At 37.7% G+C, this 18,588-nt stretch overlaps 1 protein-coding gene across 3 annotated transcripts in view; it reads right to left on the bottom strand.

Moving 5' to 3' along the window:
- Nucleotides 1–580: 580 nt before the first annotated feature.
- Nucleotides 581–18,588, bottom strand: part of LOC140155287 (nuclear hormone receptor E75-like) — a 43,711-nt gene continuing 25,703 nt past the window's right edge. For all 3 annotated transcript variants that reach the window (XM_072178057.1, XM_072178059.1, XM_072178058.1), the window contains exons 2-6: nt 13,369–13,504; nt 7,109–7,254; nt 4,972–5,183; nt 3,675–4,065; nt 581–962 (exon numbers count right to left, since the gene is read on the bottom strand). In XM_072178057.1, the coding sequence (XP_072034158.1) occupies nt 766–962; nt 3,675–4,065; nt 4,972–5,183; nt 7,109–7,254; nt 13,369–13,451 (1,029 nt within the window). In that variant the 5' untranslated portion in view covers nt 13,452–13,504 and the 3' untranslated portion in view covers nt 581–765. The remainder of the gene's footprint in view (nt 963–3,674; nt 4,066–4,971; nt 5,184–7,108; nt 7,255–13,368; nt 13,505–18,588) is intronic.

The following is an 18,588-nucleotide window of genomic DNA, read 5'->3' as shown; positions in this document are numbered from 1 at the left end:
CAAATTAATTAGTGGATAATTAAATCTGGTCAACCAGAAAAACTCACATTTTGGTCAGATGGAATCACCGACGTTTCGGCCAAAACCTTTGGCCTTCAGCTGGGTGGATGATTTAGGGCCGACCGGGGTCAATCGATGAGGAAGTTGCTTGAGGACCCGATCCCAACCATGTGACAGATTCACTCTAACGCCCGCTCCTGTTGAGTGGCGGTTGTTCGCCTCGTACCCACACTGCTTCTTTGACTCCCGTTCGTACCAACTGGCGGCGTTGTCATTTTGGATCGTGAACCCGTTGAATGCGAACGGGAGTCAAAGAAGCAGTGTGGGTAATGCAAGCGAACAACCACACCAACAGGAGCGGGGCGTTAGAGTGAATCTGTCACATGGTTGATCGGGTCATCAAGCAACTTCCTCATCGATTGACCTCGGATGACCCTAAATCATCCACTCCAGAAGGCCAAAGGTTTTGGCAAACGCCGGTGATTCCATCTGACCAAATGTGAGTTTTTCTGGTTGACCAGATTTAATTATCCACTAATTGATCAAATCCCAGATGACTGAAAGTATACACAGTGTTAATTAGCAAAGCGTGAAAAATTACACGCACTAAAATGCCCACTTTTACAGTAATGCTTGAACACAAGCTAACACACAAGAAGTTTGCAAATCCATAGTAGTGTGTGGTTTGAAGACTTATGATGGGTTACAGCACATACAATATACTTAGCAAAATCTTTGAGAAACTGGACCTAAAACACCTACAACTTAGCTTCTATCTAGTACATTAAGCATGCGATCTGAGTTGACGATGCTGAACTGTCGCACATCGGCTAGTTTGGTCAAGAGTTGAGGGAATGCGGAGCGGTCATCTGGATGGTTAAGGGCAATCTGTGAATGCAGAGCTTGGACGACTTGAAGTTGAAGTGTCTCAATAGGTCCAGGGCACTTAAGACCCGGGCGGTCTGGAATGAGATCAAGAAATACACAAGATATTACAATCATGTATGTGAATAGCAATTATAAATGTCTACATCTATATCAAAACGATGCACTTGTCGGCTGCTACATGTGTCTCATGTCACATAATATCTACTTATCTAGAAGTACATACCAGACTCATTTCAAGTGGAAATCTATTCAAATCATCCCTGAAGTCTCATGGTTAAGGACTGTTCTCTGTTTTCTTAAACCATGTGACTTTGAGATGATTTGAATTGACCTCCACTTGGGATGAGTCTGGTATTTATTCCTAGCTATTAAGTAACAAGAGACACATGTAGCAGCCGACAAGTGCATCGTTTTGATATGGAATTATGGATGTACACAAATAAGCATGATGAAGCTCATCATGTACTCTATAAATCTTTCACCCTCATTAGTACCACATTCCAGAAAATATCTAGATTATGGTTACTGCATCCTGACCTAGATAAAGGCCTTTTTCTGGGTCGGTGCAGTTCTGGGGTGATATTCAATTTTAGAGGCCATAGTATAAAGAATATGCCTAGTAGGGCTAATCAGCGCCTAGTAGGACTAGACATAATGTTGGAGTTGAACATTTTTAAGTAGTGTATTATGTGAAATGCACCAGTTGCCTTTATGGGCAGGTTTCTCAAAGCATGGCTAGTGGACAGGCTTCCTAAGCCATCAGGCTTAAATCCAATTCGTCATATTATATACCAGTGCTTACAATTTCACATCGTACACCTAGAAAGATAAATCAATGAAATGTACTCCACATTGGTAGGGCTAGCCTGTGGCTTAGGAAGCCTGACCACTAGCCATACTTCGAGATCTTCGGGTCTTCCCATTACTGATATTATTAAAATTGACAAAGTGATGTCCTCATTACATTCCCTGACATATGTTTGATCCAAATAAACTTTGTGACAACACATTGATGCCGTCATCTTCAATCCAGACAGACAGACAAGACAGCTGGGGTGAAAATCCCGCCCTATAATGACACTATTCTGTATAGGTCGAGATTTTTACACAGTTTTTATTTTTGCACTTTTGCGTTTAATGTTAGAACTGCAAATTTATAAGCCAGAGAAAATATGTTTAACCTTCAGGCTTTAATGTCATAAGCAAAACAGAAACCTCAAAACTGTTCAAAAAAATATAAAATTATGGAAAATTAAGATTGCAAAAATATCCTGCTATAGACTAGATACTATCTGAACACCAGTCATGACTTGCAAGTCAATAGAATGACTAACGTACAAACACTAGTGATAATTGGGTCATGATACACAATCTTGGGGAAAATCCCCAGGGAGATTCTTGCATATGCAGGCCCATTTATGCAGGATTTAATATCATTATTGTGGTTTTTTTTTGGGGGGGGGGGCGGGACTTCAAAAAAGGGGACCTTTTTCGTATGAAAAGGATTTTTGTCATTTTCTCTCACATTTTGGAACTTTGGATGGGGTGGGGGAGGGTTCTAAAATATCAGGTTTTCTTCTTGCCAAAGCTTAAGTCCCCATATGACATTCCAATGCATAGTATAATGCAAAGCTATGATCCTCACTCCTATATTATTTGAAATAGATCGAATGTGCAAGCTCTCAAAACATGCAGCCCATTTGGTTATTTAATAATCCTACTAAAAAAGGGTCATTATTGTCATCATCACCTTTCATGGTTATCAAGTGTGTTATTGCTGAAAACCTTGCATCCTAGCATACTTGGTTGCAAAGTTATCAGCTTTTATATTGAAAAAAATTTCTTACGTTTGCACATACACTTTTTTGTTTTTTTGCTTTCCTATTTTGCCTTTTTCTGCCCACTGATGCTGATTTATACATGCATAGACCACAAAGGTACCTGGCCAGTTCTTATAATACTGAATTATTGATCTTAAGTTGGCTTAAAGTAAACGAAGACCTGCTACACAGACTGAATCACGAGATCAGAGTGATCTATGTTTAAATAGCCAAGCAAAATGACAGATGTTTTCTCTGACTTAACTATTCACCTGGACATCAATGTTTTATGGAATGTGTTTCTAAAAGAAAGCTACCGTTGTTGAAATCCACAGGCATGAGAATGGCTTTTTTGAAAACTGCATGAAAAAGCGTATGAAATCGGCATTAAAAGACCCAAAACAAAACAACAAAACTGCCTGAATTCAGGCAAAAGCCTGCAAATATTCATGCCTGAATCCATAATTATATAGCCATCACAATTCTTATGCTTCAATCTCTTTTGTGTGCATAGATCGTCAAAAATCATGATCTATAGTGTAGGTTTGCAAGAAAAAAGCAATTGTTGACAACAATTTTACTTGTTTGAAAGCAATAACTCTGACGGGGCAATAACTTGCGCTCATTTTCTATCATTTATTCTACTGTTGGGCTATTCCATTTGAAATCCACACCACCCCTGTGGAAGACTTTGAAAATATCCTCTACAGGGGGAGTATGAATTTTAAATGAAATTAACACATTAGCAGTTCCATTTGAAACTCACTCTCCCTCAGGGGAAGAGGGGAAGATTCAGGTTGAATCTTTCTCAGAGGATTTATGAAATTCAAATGGAGCTGCCTAATGTGTTCATTCCATTTGAAATTCATACTCCCCATGTGGCAGACATTTCTAAAATCTTGTGTGGATTTTAAATGGAATAGCCCATTGCAATAAAGACCTACTTAACACATCATCTATTCTTACCTCCACAGAGAATGATGGCTGCAGAGAACAGAGCAACCTCACAATTGGTGAGCTGTAGTGGCTTCAACTTGCCAGCAAAGTTCACGACCTCTGTCGCTATCTCATACAAGGGTGTTGGCTGTACTTCATTAGGGTTGAACATAGCCTGGTAATGTGCAAATGCTGCAAATTTTCGCTCCCTAACGTTTATTACGTGAGCGAGTCGCACCAGGAGCACTTCTAATGAGCTTGCTTTGAGTAGCGTGATTTGGTCGTCTTTGTCCAGGGCTAGAAAACCGGGGATCATTTTCGCAAAGCTTATAATACGAGTAATGGCAGGAGTGAAGTTGTTTCTTATGATGTCGCTGATTATCCGTGAGCGATCCGCCATGCTGTTGTTGTTCCCATCAATCTGAAGAAAGTAAAGAAAATGAAAGAAGAAAAACATAACTAATAATTCTGTGACTTCATTTACAATTATTACTGCAGTTTAAACTTCAGTCAACATGGATGGTTGAAGTCAGATCTGGCACTATATAGAAACCATTGAAATCAATACTGTATCCATTGCAGCTAGGCTAAATGGAAATGCAAAGATTTCACATGGTTGTACATCAAGGGAGACTACCAAAAGATATTATTTTTAATACAATAAACAATTATGCTCAACATTCACAGTAACCTTCTGGTTTCCTTAGTACATGAACCAATAGTTTTTGCAGGAGAGGCCACCACTCCTACTCCCCACGCAATTATGAGATACCACCTCAAAACAACAGAGGATATGAAGAAGAGCCTTACCAAAGTGAGCGACATGATGGCACATTTGAGGTTCACACCCACAACCTTTTGGTCAAAGTCATGAACTGTTTGGAGCAGGTTTGCAATTTCTTATATTTCTTAGGTAGAAAATATTTTAACTTTACTTAGCCACAAAAAGCACAAAAATAAAAACATTATGTCAATTTTCCACTATACAGTAATGCTGTGCCATCATTATTACTAAAATAATGATCCAACAAGATGCAAGTGCAGGTGAGTTGTCAAGAATCACTGGTAAAATGAAATACAAGTTCATGTCAAATTGGTCCATTTTAATGTGACATATTCAGTTCTATATGACAAATGCTTTTATTCAAGTGCAGTAACTGACAGCAGTGAAATGTTCATTGGGCGCAGCTTCAGATAGTGAGCATTCACTGGCTTGCACATACAAACATTTAAAGATGCTATAAAGATATGTGCGCTAAACAGTTGTCTTGATGCGTTCAAGTCACTGACTGCACTGCACTAAAAGCACTAAAGTTAGCCACCGTACCTGAGAGAGGAAGTTCTCATTCCAGCTATCAAAGACTCCACCATCCCATAGAGTTTTCTTCTGTGCTTCATGTATACTTAATATGAGTTGTTCCATTTTCATCTGACAGTCCTCTATACTGCAATTGCTGTCACTGGATGGTGATCTGGGTGGAGATGGAATTGGTGTACCCTGTGGCTTGCATTTTTTGGGACATCTGCCCAGTCTCACCGCTGTCATTAAAAGAAAGAATAAAAACAGGGTGTGATAGTTTGAAGATTATTGACTAGAAAATAGACAGTCAGATTCCATTTATATGAGGTACTTGATGTGTAAAGGTAAACTGTTCTCTACTCTTGACACACCCAATAGTGTCACCTATGACAATGCAGTACATGTATCTGCAAACATGCTTAGTACCACAGCTGGTACCCCTGAGGTACATCAAAAGTAGCACACAGGTACACATAGTATTGCAGCCCTGTTTATCCCCATGTGCACTACTGTCTTTCTTACAGTGTCTCTGATTGGTTAATTATATGATATCATCATCCGATTAACCAATCAATATAGAGCATTTAGATCTCTTAGCACATTGAAGCTTAATCCCCTTTCTTACCATATCTCTAGTTCAATATATGATATCGGTATCTTTGTAACCAATCAAAATAGTTCTTAGATGCTGATGATGGTTGGTACATGGGGTTAAAATACTCAGCATATGAAGGAATCTATATGTTTAAGTCATGACACATCCGACATTGTCATCATATCAAAAATGTGCAAAGTCATGACTAGTTTGATCACAGAAACACATTAAAACAAGAGAAGTCATTGACAGGATAGAGTGTTTGATTGGATACTTGTTTTTAACCAATTCAGGAACTATGAAGAAAACTCTACACAGTGATTCAAAATATGATATCAATACAAAATTATGAAGGGAAGAGAATGCTTTTATGTAGTTTGCAATGGGACCATAATGACATAGGAGTCAAGCTGTCTCTGGATGTATTTGGTTCATTTTAACAGTAAGAATTGAGTTGAAAGTTGGATTTTTTTTACCCTTCCTCACAGCCATCATCAATGCTACATCAATCATCATTTATAATGATGTTTTTCCATCATTAGGCCCTTGAAACTTTGCTGTTTCCCCGTCACTTTCCAGCTCATAAGGCTTGCAAGTTTTTCATTATTCATTATTTTGGCGATTTCCATTTCTCACAAAAATTAATCCTTTTGGCACCACCCACACATGTACAAATGTAAGCCCAAATCACCAGAGACTGAATTGTTTATTCCCTGTTTCCAAAATGATTTTGCAACCAGTTCTCACTTTGGAGAACACTAATATATTTAGAAAGAATATTCTAAAGTACAATTTGACCAAATAATGAATTTTTTAAGATTCTTAGTTAACAAATGCGGGTGGAATTTCATAACACACGTGTGACAATTTCATATTACGTGTGTGGGGGATGTGAAATAGGAAATCAAGTTTCAAGGACCATATCAATTGCTAAATGTTCCTGTTCCCATGAAATGAGAGGAAAATTTTATTTCCAAATTATGGCCAAATTTATATTCTCAAGATCATTTGCTTTAAAATGATAGGATATGTCAGTGTTTATTTCTCACTTGGTGTTCAAAAGTGGATATTTCATTTCTTTTTTTACTGATTTGTAATTGTTTTATGTATAATCCCCTATATATAGAATCTCTGGCAACTTTCTGCTCATTTTCTGGGTACAGGTCTCATTAATATGGGGTTTTAGCTAGAAAATGATACCCGTCTGTCATTTGAATGCAATTGTCCATCCATTTCAATTAACTGAGCTTCAGCAGTCTACTGAGGATCTAATGAGTTTAAATGAACTTCATTTTAGGAATATGGTATATTTCTGAGTCAAATAAACTTTTGCAACAGCTATAAATTTAATTTAATTCAGAATTTTGCCCATTTCAGGAGCAAAACTCCCCATCCATAAATGACTGGTGGATGGGAGACATATCTTTTTCATGTTGTTAACAAATGAAATTGTTTCAGATCAAAAGCAAAACGTTTTATTAAATTATACCGGATCCAATTTTAGTGGACGGACTCTGGGATGTATTGTTTACTAATGTGTTTACAGTCAGCTGTCCTTGTTGTACTTACCATCCTTTGACATGCCGACAGCCAGGCATTTTCTGAGCCGACAATACTGACATCGATTCCTATTGATGCGCATGATGAGGCACTCATCACCCTTATTACACACACGATACTTGACATTATGCTGAATGCTACTGACGGAAAAATCCCTGCAGAGAAAATAAAAAAAATGTTGGGCAATTTTTAGAAGTAGGATATAATTTAAGCCATGCCGCAGGAACATGTTTATATTATATTTAGCATTTGCCCTGGCTTTGCAGGAGATTTTATAGGAATCTCCGTTTCATCCCAAGTTATTGTTTTGACATTAATGTTTATACAAATGCTAAGTCGGGAACTATGCAGTAGGCTCAGGTATCATGTGGCTGGATGGAGAACCTGTCATTTTCTTCAAGCTTCCTTTACAATGCAAACATGTCATTTCATGATTTCAAACATACAACACAAAGTTATGTGTACTTTTGAGATATAGAGATAATACAGGGAATAATACATTCAGGCCCATATGCAGGATTTTTTTGGGGGGAGGGAGGGTGCTGATTTTGAAAAAGTGGACCTTTTTCCAAGGGGGGGGCAATTTTGTGAAAAGTGGACTTTCTTCCCAAAATTTGAACTTTTTTGACCAAAAAAGCATAAAATAACCAGATTGTTTTGCATGCTACGCTTGCAAATTGTGACATTTTGGGACTTTTTTTATATACTTTTGCAAATTTGGGAGGGGGTTGTCGCCGCACCCCCTGCTGCATACGGGCCTGAATACATTTGCATAATACCTTTGTTTTGTTTGTTTTTTCTTTTATCTGCTTAATATTCTTAAACACTTGACAAAGGTCCAGCGATCTTATCAGTTCGTAACAGTGTGATATGACTTCTTAAACTTTTATTAAAAACAAGATATTTTACCTCAATATTTTGATGTACAACATCGTCATCAGGAGGACTCCAATGATGAGCTGATGGAGCTGCATGTCCTCCCGACCTTTTAATGTCCTTTTCATCATGTTTATTGATCATATTTCAATACCATGTTTATTGATCATATCTCAATACCATGTTTATTGATCATATTTCAACAGAAAGGACATCAAAGGTCGAGAGAAGGACATACAACTCCATCAGTTATCATGAGTCCTCTTGATGAGGATGCGTGCTGTACATATCACATGCACAATGATAGAACATGCTTTTGTAATTGTTTAATTGTAACTTTGACAACTAATTTAATTGACTTGGATTACATGCCATCAATGTCTGGGAAATATAATTGGAGAACTCAAATGTTGACTCCAACATCAGTACCGGGTCCATTTTGAAGTATAATGGGGGCATCATTTTTTCCCTCGGACATGACGGGTGCTGTTTAATATATGCAATTATTAAAACATCACATTTAAATACATTTCCAAACTTGAAACCTTCCATTATTGATTTTATCTAATTGAAATCTTTTCTCTCCATGAGGATGATTATACACTTTTCCATTTTATTTTAAGAACCAGTAAATAAATTCCCCTAGTCATGTAAGTAGGGCATTATCAACAAGCAATGTGTAAATTCCTCTTCAAAGGGAAATCACTCTTAGAGTTGAAACTCCACACCGTGCAATGAACGCAGCCTGCTTTAGCACACCACGTACCTTACCCAACGCAGCCCTCAATAATTTGAAGATGATGTGCAGAACAAGTACCCAACCCATTAAAACCCCTGTATAATTGGCAAGACATGCAGCCTAGTGCTGCATCAAAGGCGTTCTTATGTTGCATGATGACGCTCAATGATAGTACATTGTCTAGCCCGGCCACCATATGGTTTTGAAACATAGGAATATAGGTCATTTGCTCCACCTTTGCCTAGATTAACACCTTCCCGACGTCACCGGTAAAATCTCAAAACGGCAGTATACCGGTGAGATGTTAACAACAGTTGCTGCCTGATAGAATTAAAGGAAGAAATCATGTGTCTCGTATCGAGTGTCAATCTCGAGGAGATGATGACGATTTTGCCAAATCTACTCTTAGGTGGAGTAAAATGTAGGCTGATTAAATTATCCCCGGATAACAATAGTTACTACTTGCTGGGATGTCGTCTGCTCCGAGTGATGTAGGGCGCAACCGCTTTCCACCAACCGTTAATTCTGTTACTCATGCACGTCATTTATACAATCAACATGATTTCTTAGCATCTTTCATTCAAACAACATTTGATAGGCGCCAGATTGATAAGCGATAGAAAATTTACAGTGTTAAGTTCATAATTCGATGCAACATCTAGTGCACACACAATGTATTATGTATAAATTTAAACAGATGTTTCATCACAACTTATTGGCCTACTTTTTGGTGTCAGTCAATCATTTGCATCATCATCATACAATGATTTTGCCAAAGGATATCAAAAAAAAAAAAAGAAGAAATTTAGAATCTGATGACTGACATTTCTCTCAGTGAATACAGCCTTTTCTACTCTGATATTGAATACAACATTGATTCTGAAATGTAATTAAAAAGTAATTTTTCAAATTTCATAATTGCATTGGACACCGTAACAAAACTGAGCACAATCATGCTATATATATAGTTATTTTCCATTCAAAGAATGCAATTTGTCATTTTGCGATATGTTTTTTGAACCTCACAAGTCTCACACAATGCAAAGCAGTACAGGTAGGTCATGGGTGACATGGTTTAGTTTAATAAAACGATGACCTGGTTTTTAAAAACCCTAACAAATATGCGTTAACACATTTGTCATGCCTCATTAGCTCATTATAATAGAGACCTTAAAAGTCATCACATCACGCCCACATGACATGCCATTTTACAGTTATAACAATCAAATTCTAGTTGCAATTAATTATATCACCCACATCATCGTTAACCTCATTTTAATCCCATTTTAACCACGTCACTTTTCCACATACAATATGGTCTTGTTGTACAGCATCTAAAAGGTTAATTAGGCCACATGCAAACTATGTGCACAGCCTGAATCTAGAATGGCAACTGAGAAGTGAACATTGTGATAGCAAATTTGACATGATTTTGAGTTAAATGGGTCACTACACTATAGTGCTGTTAACCCAAATTGTTTGTTCATGAAAACATGGTATTGTCACTTGTGACTAATTTTGAAAGCGAAACTGGGTAACAGACCTATTGTCATAGACACAGTCCTAGTTTTTGTGTGTACATTTTAACACATCAGGTCTATGCCTAGCCCCATTTACTTTAGGGCCTACAGGCCTATACATTTTATATTGGCAATTGAAAAACTACTCGGGACCAATTAGACCATATCCACATTGGTCTCTAGGCATTTGGCACTATATAACTAACCATTTCAAATAGGGCAGGATTCCCAGGAAGAAGGGCAGGCTCTTTAAAGGTAAACTTAAAGTGACACTTAAGTCAGAACTTTTGACACTTCTGTTACCTAAATATGTCTTTTTTCTTGATTGATCCTTCAAGTAATTATTTTGGGTAAGCTAATCCTAACCCTTACCCTAATCCTAATCATAACCCTAATCCTAATCCTTACCCTAAACTAACCCTAACCATCATTTTGTGTAAAATTACATGAAGGAATAACCTTTTTGTCAATGAAATATCTATGACAGTTGCTTGTATTTGCAATCAAAAGTATAAGCGTTGAAATTTTTTTTACTCAACATACTCAAGACAATTTCTGTCATTGAGAAGACATAATTTATCTCTACAATCATCTACATTAAAGACCCTCCTAGCGTGTCACGGAGAGACCCCACCCAGTTCAGAGATGTCACAGGAAATTGTTTGCCACAATGACAAAATGAACCTTCACCTCAAAATCACAAGTTACATTTTAGTAATATTTATACTTTGCAATGGTTACAGTGACCTAATTGTGAATTTGTTTAGTCTGTTCATAGATCAATTAATACAACAAATCAGTCAAGGATGTTTGTCTTTCCTGCTCATGAATGAACTCATGCAAAGTTGTGTCTGACAGCTCGGTCACCGTTAGGCCTACTTATTAATGCACTTTTTTATGCTTTGTTACCCGTGGTATAGCCAGTACTTTGTCAGAGGGTGGGCAAGGGGGGGGCAAGGCAACTTTCAAGGCGGCAAATTTGACCAAAATGGGCTAAAATGAAAAAAGTACAAAAAAAAGTCTAAACATCTTCAATATCAGGGTGGCCAGCATCCACTCCCGTAACCAGACACCCCCCCCCAAAAAAAAATTACCAAAGGTCCAAAGAATCCCATTTGCGAATGTAGCGGGTGAAACAAATAGAGGTTTTTATGCCTTTTTTTGGTCAAAAATGGTCTAAATTCTGAAAAAAAATCCACTTTTTCAAAATCCTGGATTTTGTTAAAAACAAAAAGGACAATTTTTTTGCACTCTTCATTTGTGACTAGAAACATTTTTTTTTAGGGGGGTTAGTTGTATGGAGGTTGGAGGTACTGATTCATATCAAATGTCACAAATGCTAAACACCACTGAAGCAACAGCCATTCTGTGCATCATCACCTGAACACAATCTCTGCACAATACTGTTTTGAAACATTTTTCAAAATTACATCTGGAATGTTTCACACATTTAATATAGGCCTAACATGTTTTCCCATTGTGAATTCACTCTCTAATTGCAGTGCGAGGGTTAAGAATGGGAAAAGGGTAATACAAAGCGCCCACTTGAACACTTATCCTCCCTTTCTATTAACCCACTTCCTCTTAACCAATTTCCTACTCAAACTCTTTCCCGTGTTATTTACAGATCACCCTGTACATTCTCCACGTATTAACAAAGATGCCTGGTTACAAGTAGTGAGTCTATAATTTCTAGCCAAAGTGTGAGTGAAATTCATCAATATAGCAGCGCCAAATGAGGCTTTACAAGATTTCGCTTAGCCGCATGCGTTTGAACCTGTCCTAGTTATGTGACCTCCTTTTCTCTCGCAAATTAGCAATTGGAAAGAAACAGGGCTCTTGGTCGTGTAAACAAAGCCTCTATATTATTGACAGGGAGAGTTGCAAATAGATGCAATATAATGTTATATATATTTATCACTCCCTTTTCTTAATAACTACCTGGAGGACATAGAGATCATAGAAAAGGAAGGAAGGAAGGCATTTTGTCCTGAGTAGGGGTTGTTAATTTAAGGAAATGCTGGATTGATTACAATCCTTTATAAGGTGACGAAAAACAAAACTTTTAAAAAAAATTATATGTATGCAATTAAAAACAGCCATTTTTTGGCTGAAAAATTGATTTGGACTGAAATTAAAAAGACAATTTCAAGCTTTTTCCGATTTTTTAGGTTCATTTAATCTGTCAAGAAAGAAGAAAAAAAATCCTGACGGACCAACTCTTTCTGGCAAGTCTGTCTGCCCATAGAACAGGGTTTTATTTCATTGCCTAATGTGCTAATTTATTTTCTGAATTCCTGATTCATTCTCAGCTGTCTTTTTAATGATCTAATGCAGTAATGCTATAAAACTTTAGATAGATTGTTTTATCTATTTTTGGATAGCTTCACAATTACAACCATAACCATTCTGTGTAAAAAGACATAAAATTCCAATTATTATCGTTCAATTGTTTTATTTTTTATACAGGCAGCTCTTGTGAATTCTCGATTAAATAACTAATGTTTTCCATTGCTGCTTGTGAAATACAATACTGTCAAAAACAGGTTCAACACCTGGATGAAACATGTATATGTACCTTTAAAAGTCAAGAGATATGCTAGTTTCAGATTACATAATGTGCTGATATGATCGCGGAATAGCGGCCAATTACCAAGGTTCAAGATTCTCACCCAGATCTTTGTGACAGAGAGTATCTAGTGATGCTTTCACTTGACCCCGCATAGTGCCCTACTAAACATCGAAGAACCGTGCAAAAAATATCTTGTTTTCTACCTTCTTCTAAACACACCTATCAACTGACAGGGTTGCCAAAAAAATGCAGTCTGAACTGCGGGTCAAATAATCGAAAAAAAGTCGCTCAATTTTTCTCTTAACCATTGGTTTCTATCAGACAGGAAATTACATAAGGTTGTGGGAGCCAATGTTATATAGTGTCACCCTATTTTGGTTTCTATGGGACAGGAAAATGTCAAAATTTGTGGGGACATCGTCAAAAGTCACCAAATTGAGCTACAAAATCGCAAGTTTGGCAACCCTATCAACTGAGAGTAACCAGACATGCCACATTTCCAGCCTTGTACTTAATGCAAGTACAGGATCTTCAAAAAACGACGGTAATATAGCTCGCTCACCTTACATCCTTCGCACGCATGTACCCCATAGTGAAATCCTGATGCTTTGTCCCCGCAGACACGGCACAGCACTGCGTAACCATTAAGTGCTGTCAAGACGCTCATGATGATGAATATTTATATCTCAGTTGATAACCTGCAGCAAGAAAAGGACAAAACAAAAACAGACTTGATATTAAAATTTTATCATCTTTTTGAAACAAAGCAACAAGTCAATCAATTCAGTAAAAGGTGACAATTCATTTGCAAACTGTCCTGCTTCTCCTCCAGCTGAATCCCTCCGAAATCTTTCAGGGATAAAATGGGGATGGCAAAGAGTAAAGTGTCCATTTTAGAAGAACGTTCCCGTATGGTCATGGTCTCAACAATACTTTTTGTGTGTTTTCTTTTGAATTTGTAAAATAAACAAAAATGATCACTAAGTTACCATGGTTACTAGAATACAAAAACTTGCCAATATTTTGCTATAATTCACCATATAAGTACTGATGTAACAGGATTCATTACCATAGCGATAGGTGAAAACAATTTTTGAATAAATTATATTGCCCTGCACTAGACTGTAACTCTGCATTGCACCAATGATTATCAAAGAATAGGCATAAAGACCTGGAAGGATAGTAATTCTATGGAAATTTCACATTTATGCAGAGTCCCTGTACGTTTCACTCGCACCTGTATGATTAGTGTCTTTGAAAAGAGCGGTATTGTATTCAATCTATGATTGCACACATACAAAGAAATGACAGGCAATAAGTGCAGCCTACTTATAGTGCAGGGCAATACATTCAAAAACCTTTTTGCCATGGAAATTAATCCTGTTACATGGCAAATACTTGAGTATCACATTATTTTCAAACTTGTGTGACAAATGGTGCACAAGGATGGAACAAGTTCCTAATAAATAGGAGGTGAAATATTGACCCATTTCAACAGAACAATGTAATATGACAATTCCACTTTGGAGGTAGGATATTGTGATTTCTGTACAATAGTGGTTGTACTTTTTTCTATATTCAAAACTAGCAATGTTATTTTGGAAGAAGAATAGCCTCAATTTATTATTTTGCACATTTGATTTTTGCTAATATTCAAAGTACCGGTAGCTGTAATTTCTGTAAGGCTACAATTTGGAGGAAAAAACCCAAACATTTATCAAAATACCAACTGTTGATTCATACTCTATATCTAATCACTCTCAGGCCCGTAACCAGCCCCCTGGTTACGGGCCTGATCACTATCTGTTGTCTACCCTCCCTCTGATTCTTGTTGTTAAAAGACTTAAGGTTATGCTTCTGGTTGGCAGTGGGGTTGTCAGAACTTTTTTGGGGGGGGTGCAAAGACAAATATCCAGGGGGAAAACTTTGATGAAAATGGGTTATAAAGTACTAAACCCTGAAAATCTTAAATATCAGGGTGGCTAGCATCCAAGGAGAGGGGGGAAGGGGTTAAGACTTCTCAAAGCTGCCCCTTTTGCTACGCCACTGCTGGCTGGATTTGATTTGAAAAGGGGGACATTTCTTTAACACTTTGAAACCGTGACTCTTTTACTCAGATCAGTTTGAGTTGTGTTGCTGTTGATATATTACTTTATCCATCACCGGTGTAATGTGCCCCTAGTGCTACATTGCAAGTCAATACATAATGAACTAAATAGTGTGATGATTGAAACCAATTGATGACACTTGATTGACTTCAATTTCATGAATGGTTTCTTGTAGTCTCATCAGTGTCTTCCTCATCATGGAAGTAGGTCAATATATGTGACAAGACCACGGGAAAATGAGGCGCATGTCGGATAAAGTCATTTTGAGTTAGAGCCAAAAGAAGAGGGCAAATTCTTTTGTATTTGATTACCGTTAAACAATGTAAAAATAGTTTTATCTTAGTAACCTTTGCTCCAATTTTGATGGTTGTTTCAGAATATTGTAACTTATCATTTTTGACAAAAATGCTTCAAAATTAAAAGAAATAGGGTTTGCACGACGAGTGACTCATTTTGGTCAATCACTTGATGATGCTGCTATACCTGTATACAGTTTGCAGCAAATATGAGTTTCATAAATCATAGATGGAGCAATATATTACATAACCCACCATGCCTTTTAGTTGTTGGCAATTTGAATTTCATACTAAACTATTCATGAAGTGAGTCCCATTTATCTGTGACCAAAATGACGGAGCTATCATACCTGAAAATGAAGCCATCAGCAGCAGCAAATTGATTGGCCATTTATAGTGATATAAAATAAGTGGTAAACGAATTTGCTGGCAGAAATTGGTTGGGAAATTGCATTTCTCTGCATTGAAACTGACTGTGACTTGAGAGATTTTCTCATTTTAATGATTTTATATTCAGCGGGGCATCAGGGGAAATGCCTACAATAGTTAAGGGGAATATCACCCTGAGTGCTGCCACTGCTTTAAGTTATAGTACAATGTTAAAATACCCATTTAGTGTGCCACCCTCAGACCTTGACTACACAAAGTCAACCATGTGATTTCCAGGCCTTCTTCCGGCAATCTCCTTGTCGGAAATTTGGTCATTTGGAGGGAAATTTTACTTTTTTGGATAAAAAGACACATACATGTAAGAAATGGTGAAAAATCCTGCTATTAAATTTGGAAGGAAATTTATATCTTTTGCTGGGAAAAAAACCATATTTAACATATTTTCTAGGCCTGGATCATTCCATTCCATGCACTTTTGTAACTTGCAAACATGAAAATATCTGCAAGCTATTATAGTGAAATCCCATACAACCTGAAGTACAAAAATAGGGTCACAAACATGATCAACAGACAATAAAACCAGACAAATTTATCATAATCATCACATTCACATCTCAAATATATAAGAAATATACTCGGTTTCCAGTTGATGAGTTGAAATGGGAACTAATACTGACAAAGATGATTAGATCAATTCATCAAACTACATCGACCAGGACAGGTGAAATATCATCCCGCTGATGAATGATGACTTCTCAGTGAATCCGCCTAATTGAAAAACAATGCCCACGGAGATCTACATTTTGGAACAATTATTATAACTAAGGCCTACATAATATAAGGACCTATTCCAACTTTGTCCTACATTACGTGGTATTCTAATTGAGATACAGTGCCCACATGTGGCGATCTATATATTTTGAGACATCACCCAATCAATGAAGGTCTGATAAAGGAGACCTATCAACTTTGTCCTACTTATTCCTAATACCACAGATGACATGTAGGGCCTATGTCAAACTTGCACAATTTTAGGCCAACTCTGGTTTACCTGATCCCTTGATCCTTTATCAATCTTTGCCTACTCTGCCAGACACACCTAGTTGATGTATATTTAATGTAGTGTATCAAAATATGGCCAAGTTTTTTGATAAATTCTCAACAAAATGAGTCTGGCTGGCTATATTTTCTTACAGGCAAAAGTTGATCCAAGCTATCCATGCATAATGTGAAAATACTATGGCCTATGCATAAATACATGTAGTACCAGGGAAACATCACAAACCCCCGGGCACAAACCTATAAAACAACTGTCCTCCCTACCCCTCCAGTGGCATAGCCAAGGGGGCAAGGGCAGCTGCCCCCCCATGAGAAGTCTTGCCCCCCTGTGGGATGCTGGGTGCCCTGATATTTAAGATTTTGAGGCTTTTTTGGTACCTTTTAGCCCATTTTGGTAAAAGTTTGCTGCCATGAAAGTTGCCTTGCCCCCCTTTGCCCACCCTCTAAAAAAGTGCTGGCTGTGCCACTGTCCCACATACCCACCTTCACACCAGTGGCATAGCCAGGACGTTTTAGAGGGTGGGCAAAGGGGAGGGGGGCAAAGGGGCAGCAAGGCAACTTTCAGGGGGGGGGGTAAGGGCAAAATTTGATGACAATGGTCAAAAATGGGATAAAAAGTACCCCCCCTAAGGAATCAAAATCTTACATATCAGGGTGGCCAGCATCCCACAGGGAGCAAGAGGGGAGGGAACAGGGGCAAGATTTCACACAGGGGACAGCATTTCCCATTCCACCCTGGCTACGCCACTGCCCCCCACAAAAAAACACACAGGTGCAACACGCCACAGATGATGGCTACAAATAGCCATACAACTGACAGAGAGTTCAATCAATATGCAACCCATGTGTGACAGTGTGTGCTGAAAATGTATGTCATCTAGCAACCCAATTCACACATCTAGTAGCAGCTAAGTCCTCGGGTTCTCAACTCATTTACAATTGCCACCCAAAATGAGTGGCAAATACCGCTAGATTAAAGGCTTCTTTGCCGATAATCTACAGGACAATCACGGTTTTATGTTAATGATAAATCCGTATAAGCACAACACAACTTGACTTTGGTTGTAGAGTGACCACAATCAACATCACAGATGACCTGAAGGTATTTAGGAAGGCACAAGTTTTTATCCTAATTTGTTTTAAGTTTTTTCCCATGATTTACTACTGAAAATTTTAATTATTTCTTATTTCTTTCTGATCTTTATAAACAAACAAATGAAAAATTGATGTGATCAAATTAGCTCAAATTGTCCACAGCAAACATGGCAAAAAGACAGTCTGCTTTTAGTAAGCATGATGTTTTAATCTACAAAACTGGTAACATACCATGACTAACTAAGCCATGACTCAGGAAAGCCAAAAAGAGGGTCAAAGATAGGCCTACTTTTCTTATTCCTTTTTTTTTTTACTTTTTCAGAAATCTCATTTCAGTGTTAGCTGTTATATAAATGCGCCAATAAGTGGACAAATTGTGATTGGTGACAAATTCATCAGCTTAATTCATGCCCATCATTCCTAAAGGAAAAAGAAGAAGGAAGGGAGGAGCTGACAAAACAAATCAAAATCATAGCAACAAAGAAACAAATCAACAAACAATCAAATTGATTTCCAATTTCATAAAAGCAAAATCCTCCTATCTGGCCATAAGGGAAGTCTTGCTTTATAGAAATGATGGCCGTAAACAAAAATAACCCATGGGGATATTGAGGGTATAGTTAGCACTCGCAGCCAAAAGGCTTGTTGGTGAAAAAAGTAGGTCATCTGGCTTGAATGTCATATAACTAGGGCAGGAAACGTAGAGGGCAAGACATTATATGCCGACAATGAAATCTTGTGAGCTTGTAAGGCAAATGCCAATACTTCTAGCCAGTGAGCCAGCCGCTCTACTCAAAGTAAAGAGAAAGCCGCCTAGAGATTGGTCACTTTGCC

The sequence above is a fragment of the Amphiura filiformis genome, chromosome 6 (genome assembly GCF_039555335.1).
Source record: "Amphiura filiformis chromosome 6, Afil_fr2py, whole genome shotgun sequence".
Lineage (NCBI taxonomy): Eukaryota > Metazoa > Echinodermata > Ophiuroidea > Amphilepidida > Amphiuridae > Amphiura > Amphiura filiformis.
This window is presented reverse-complemented; position numbering and strand designations above follow the sequence as displayed.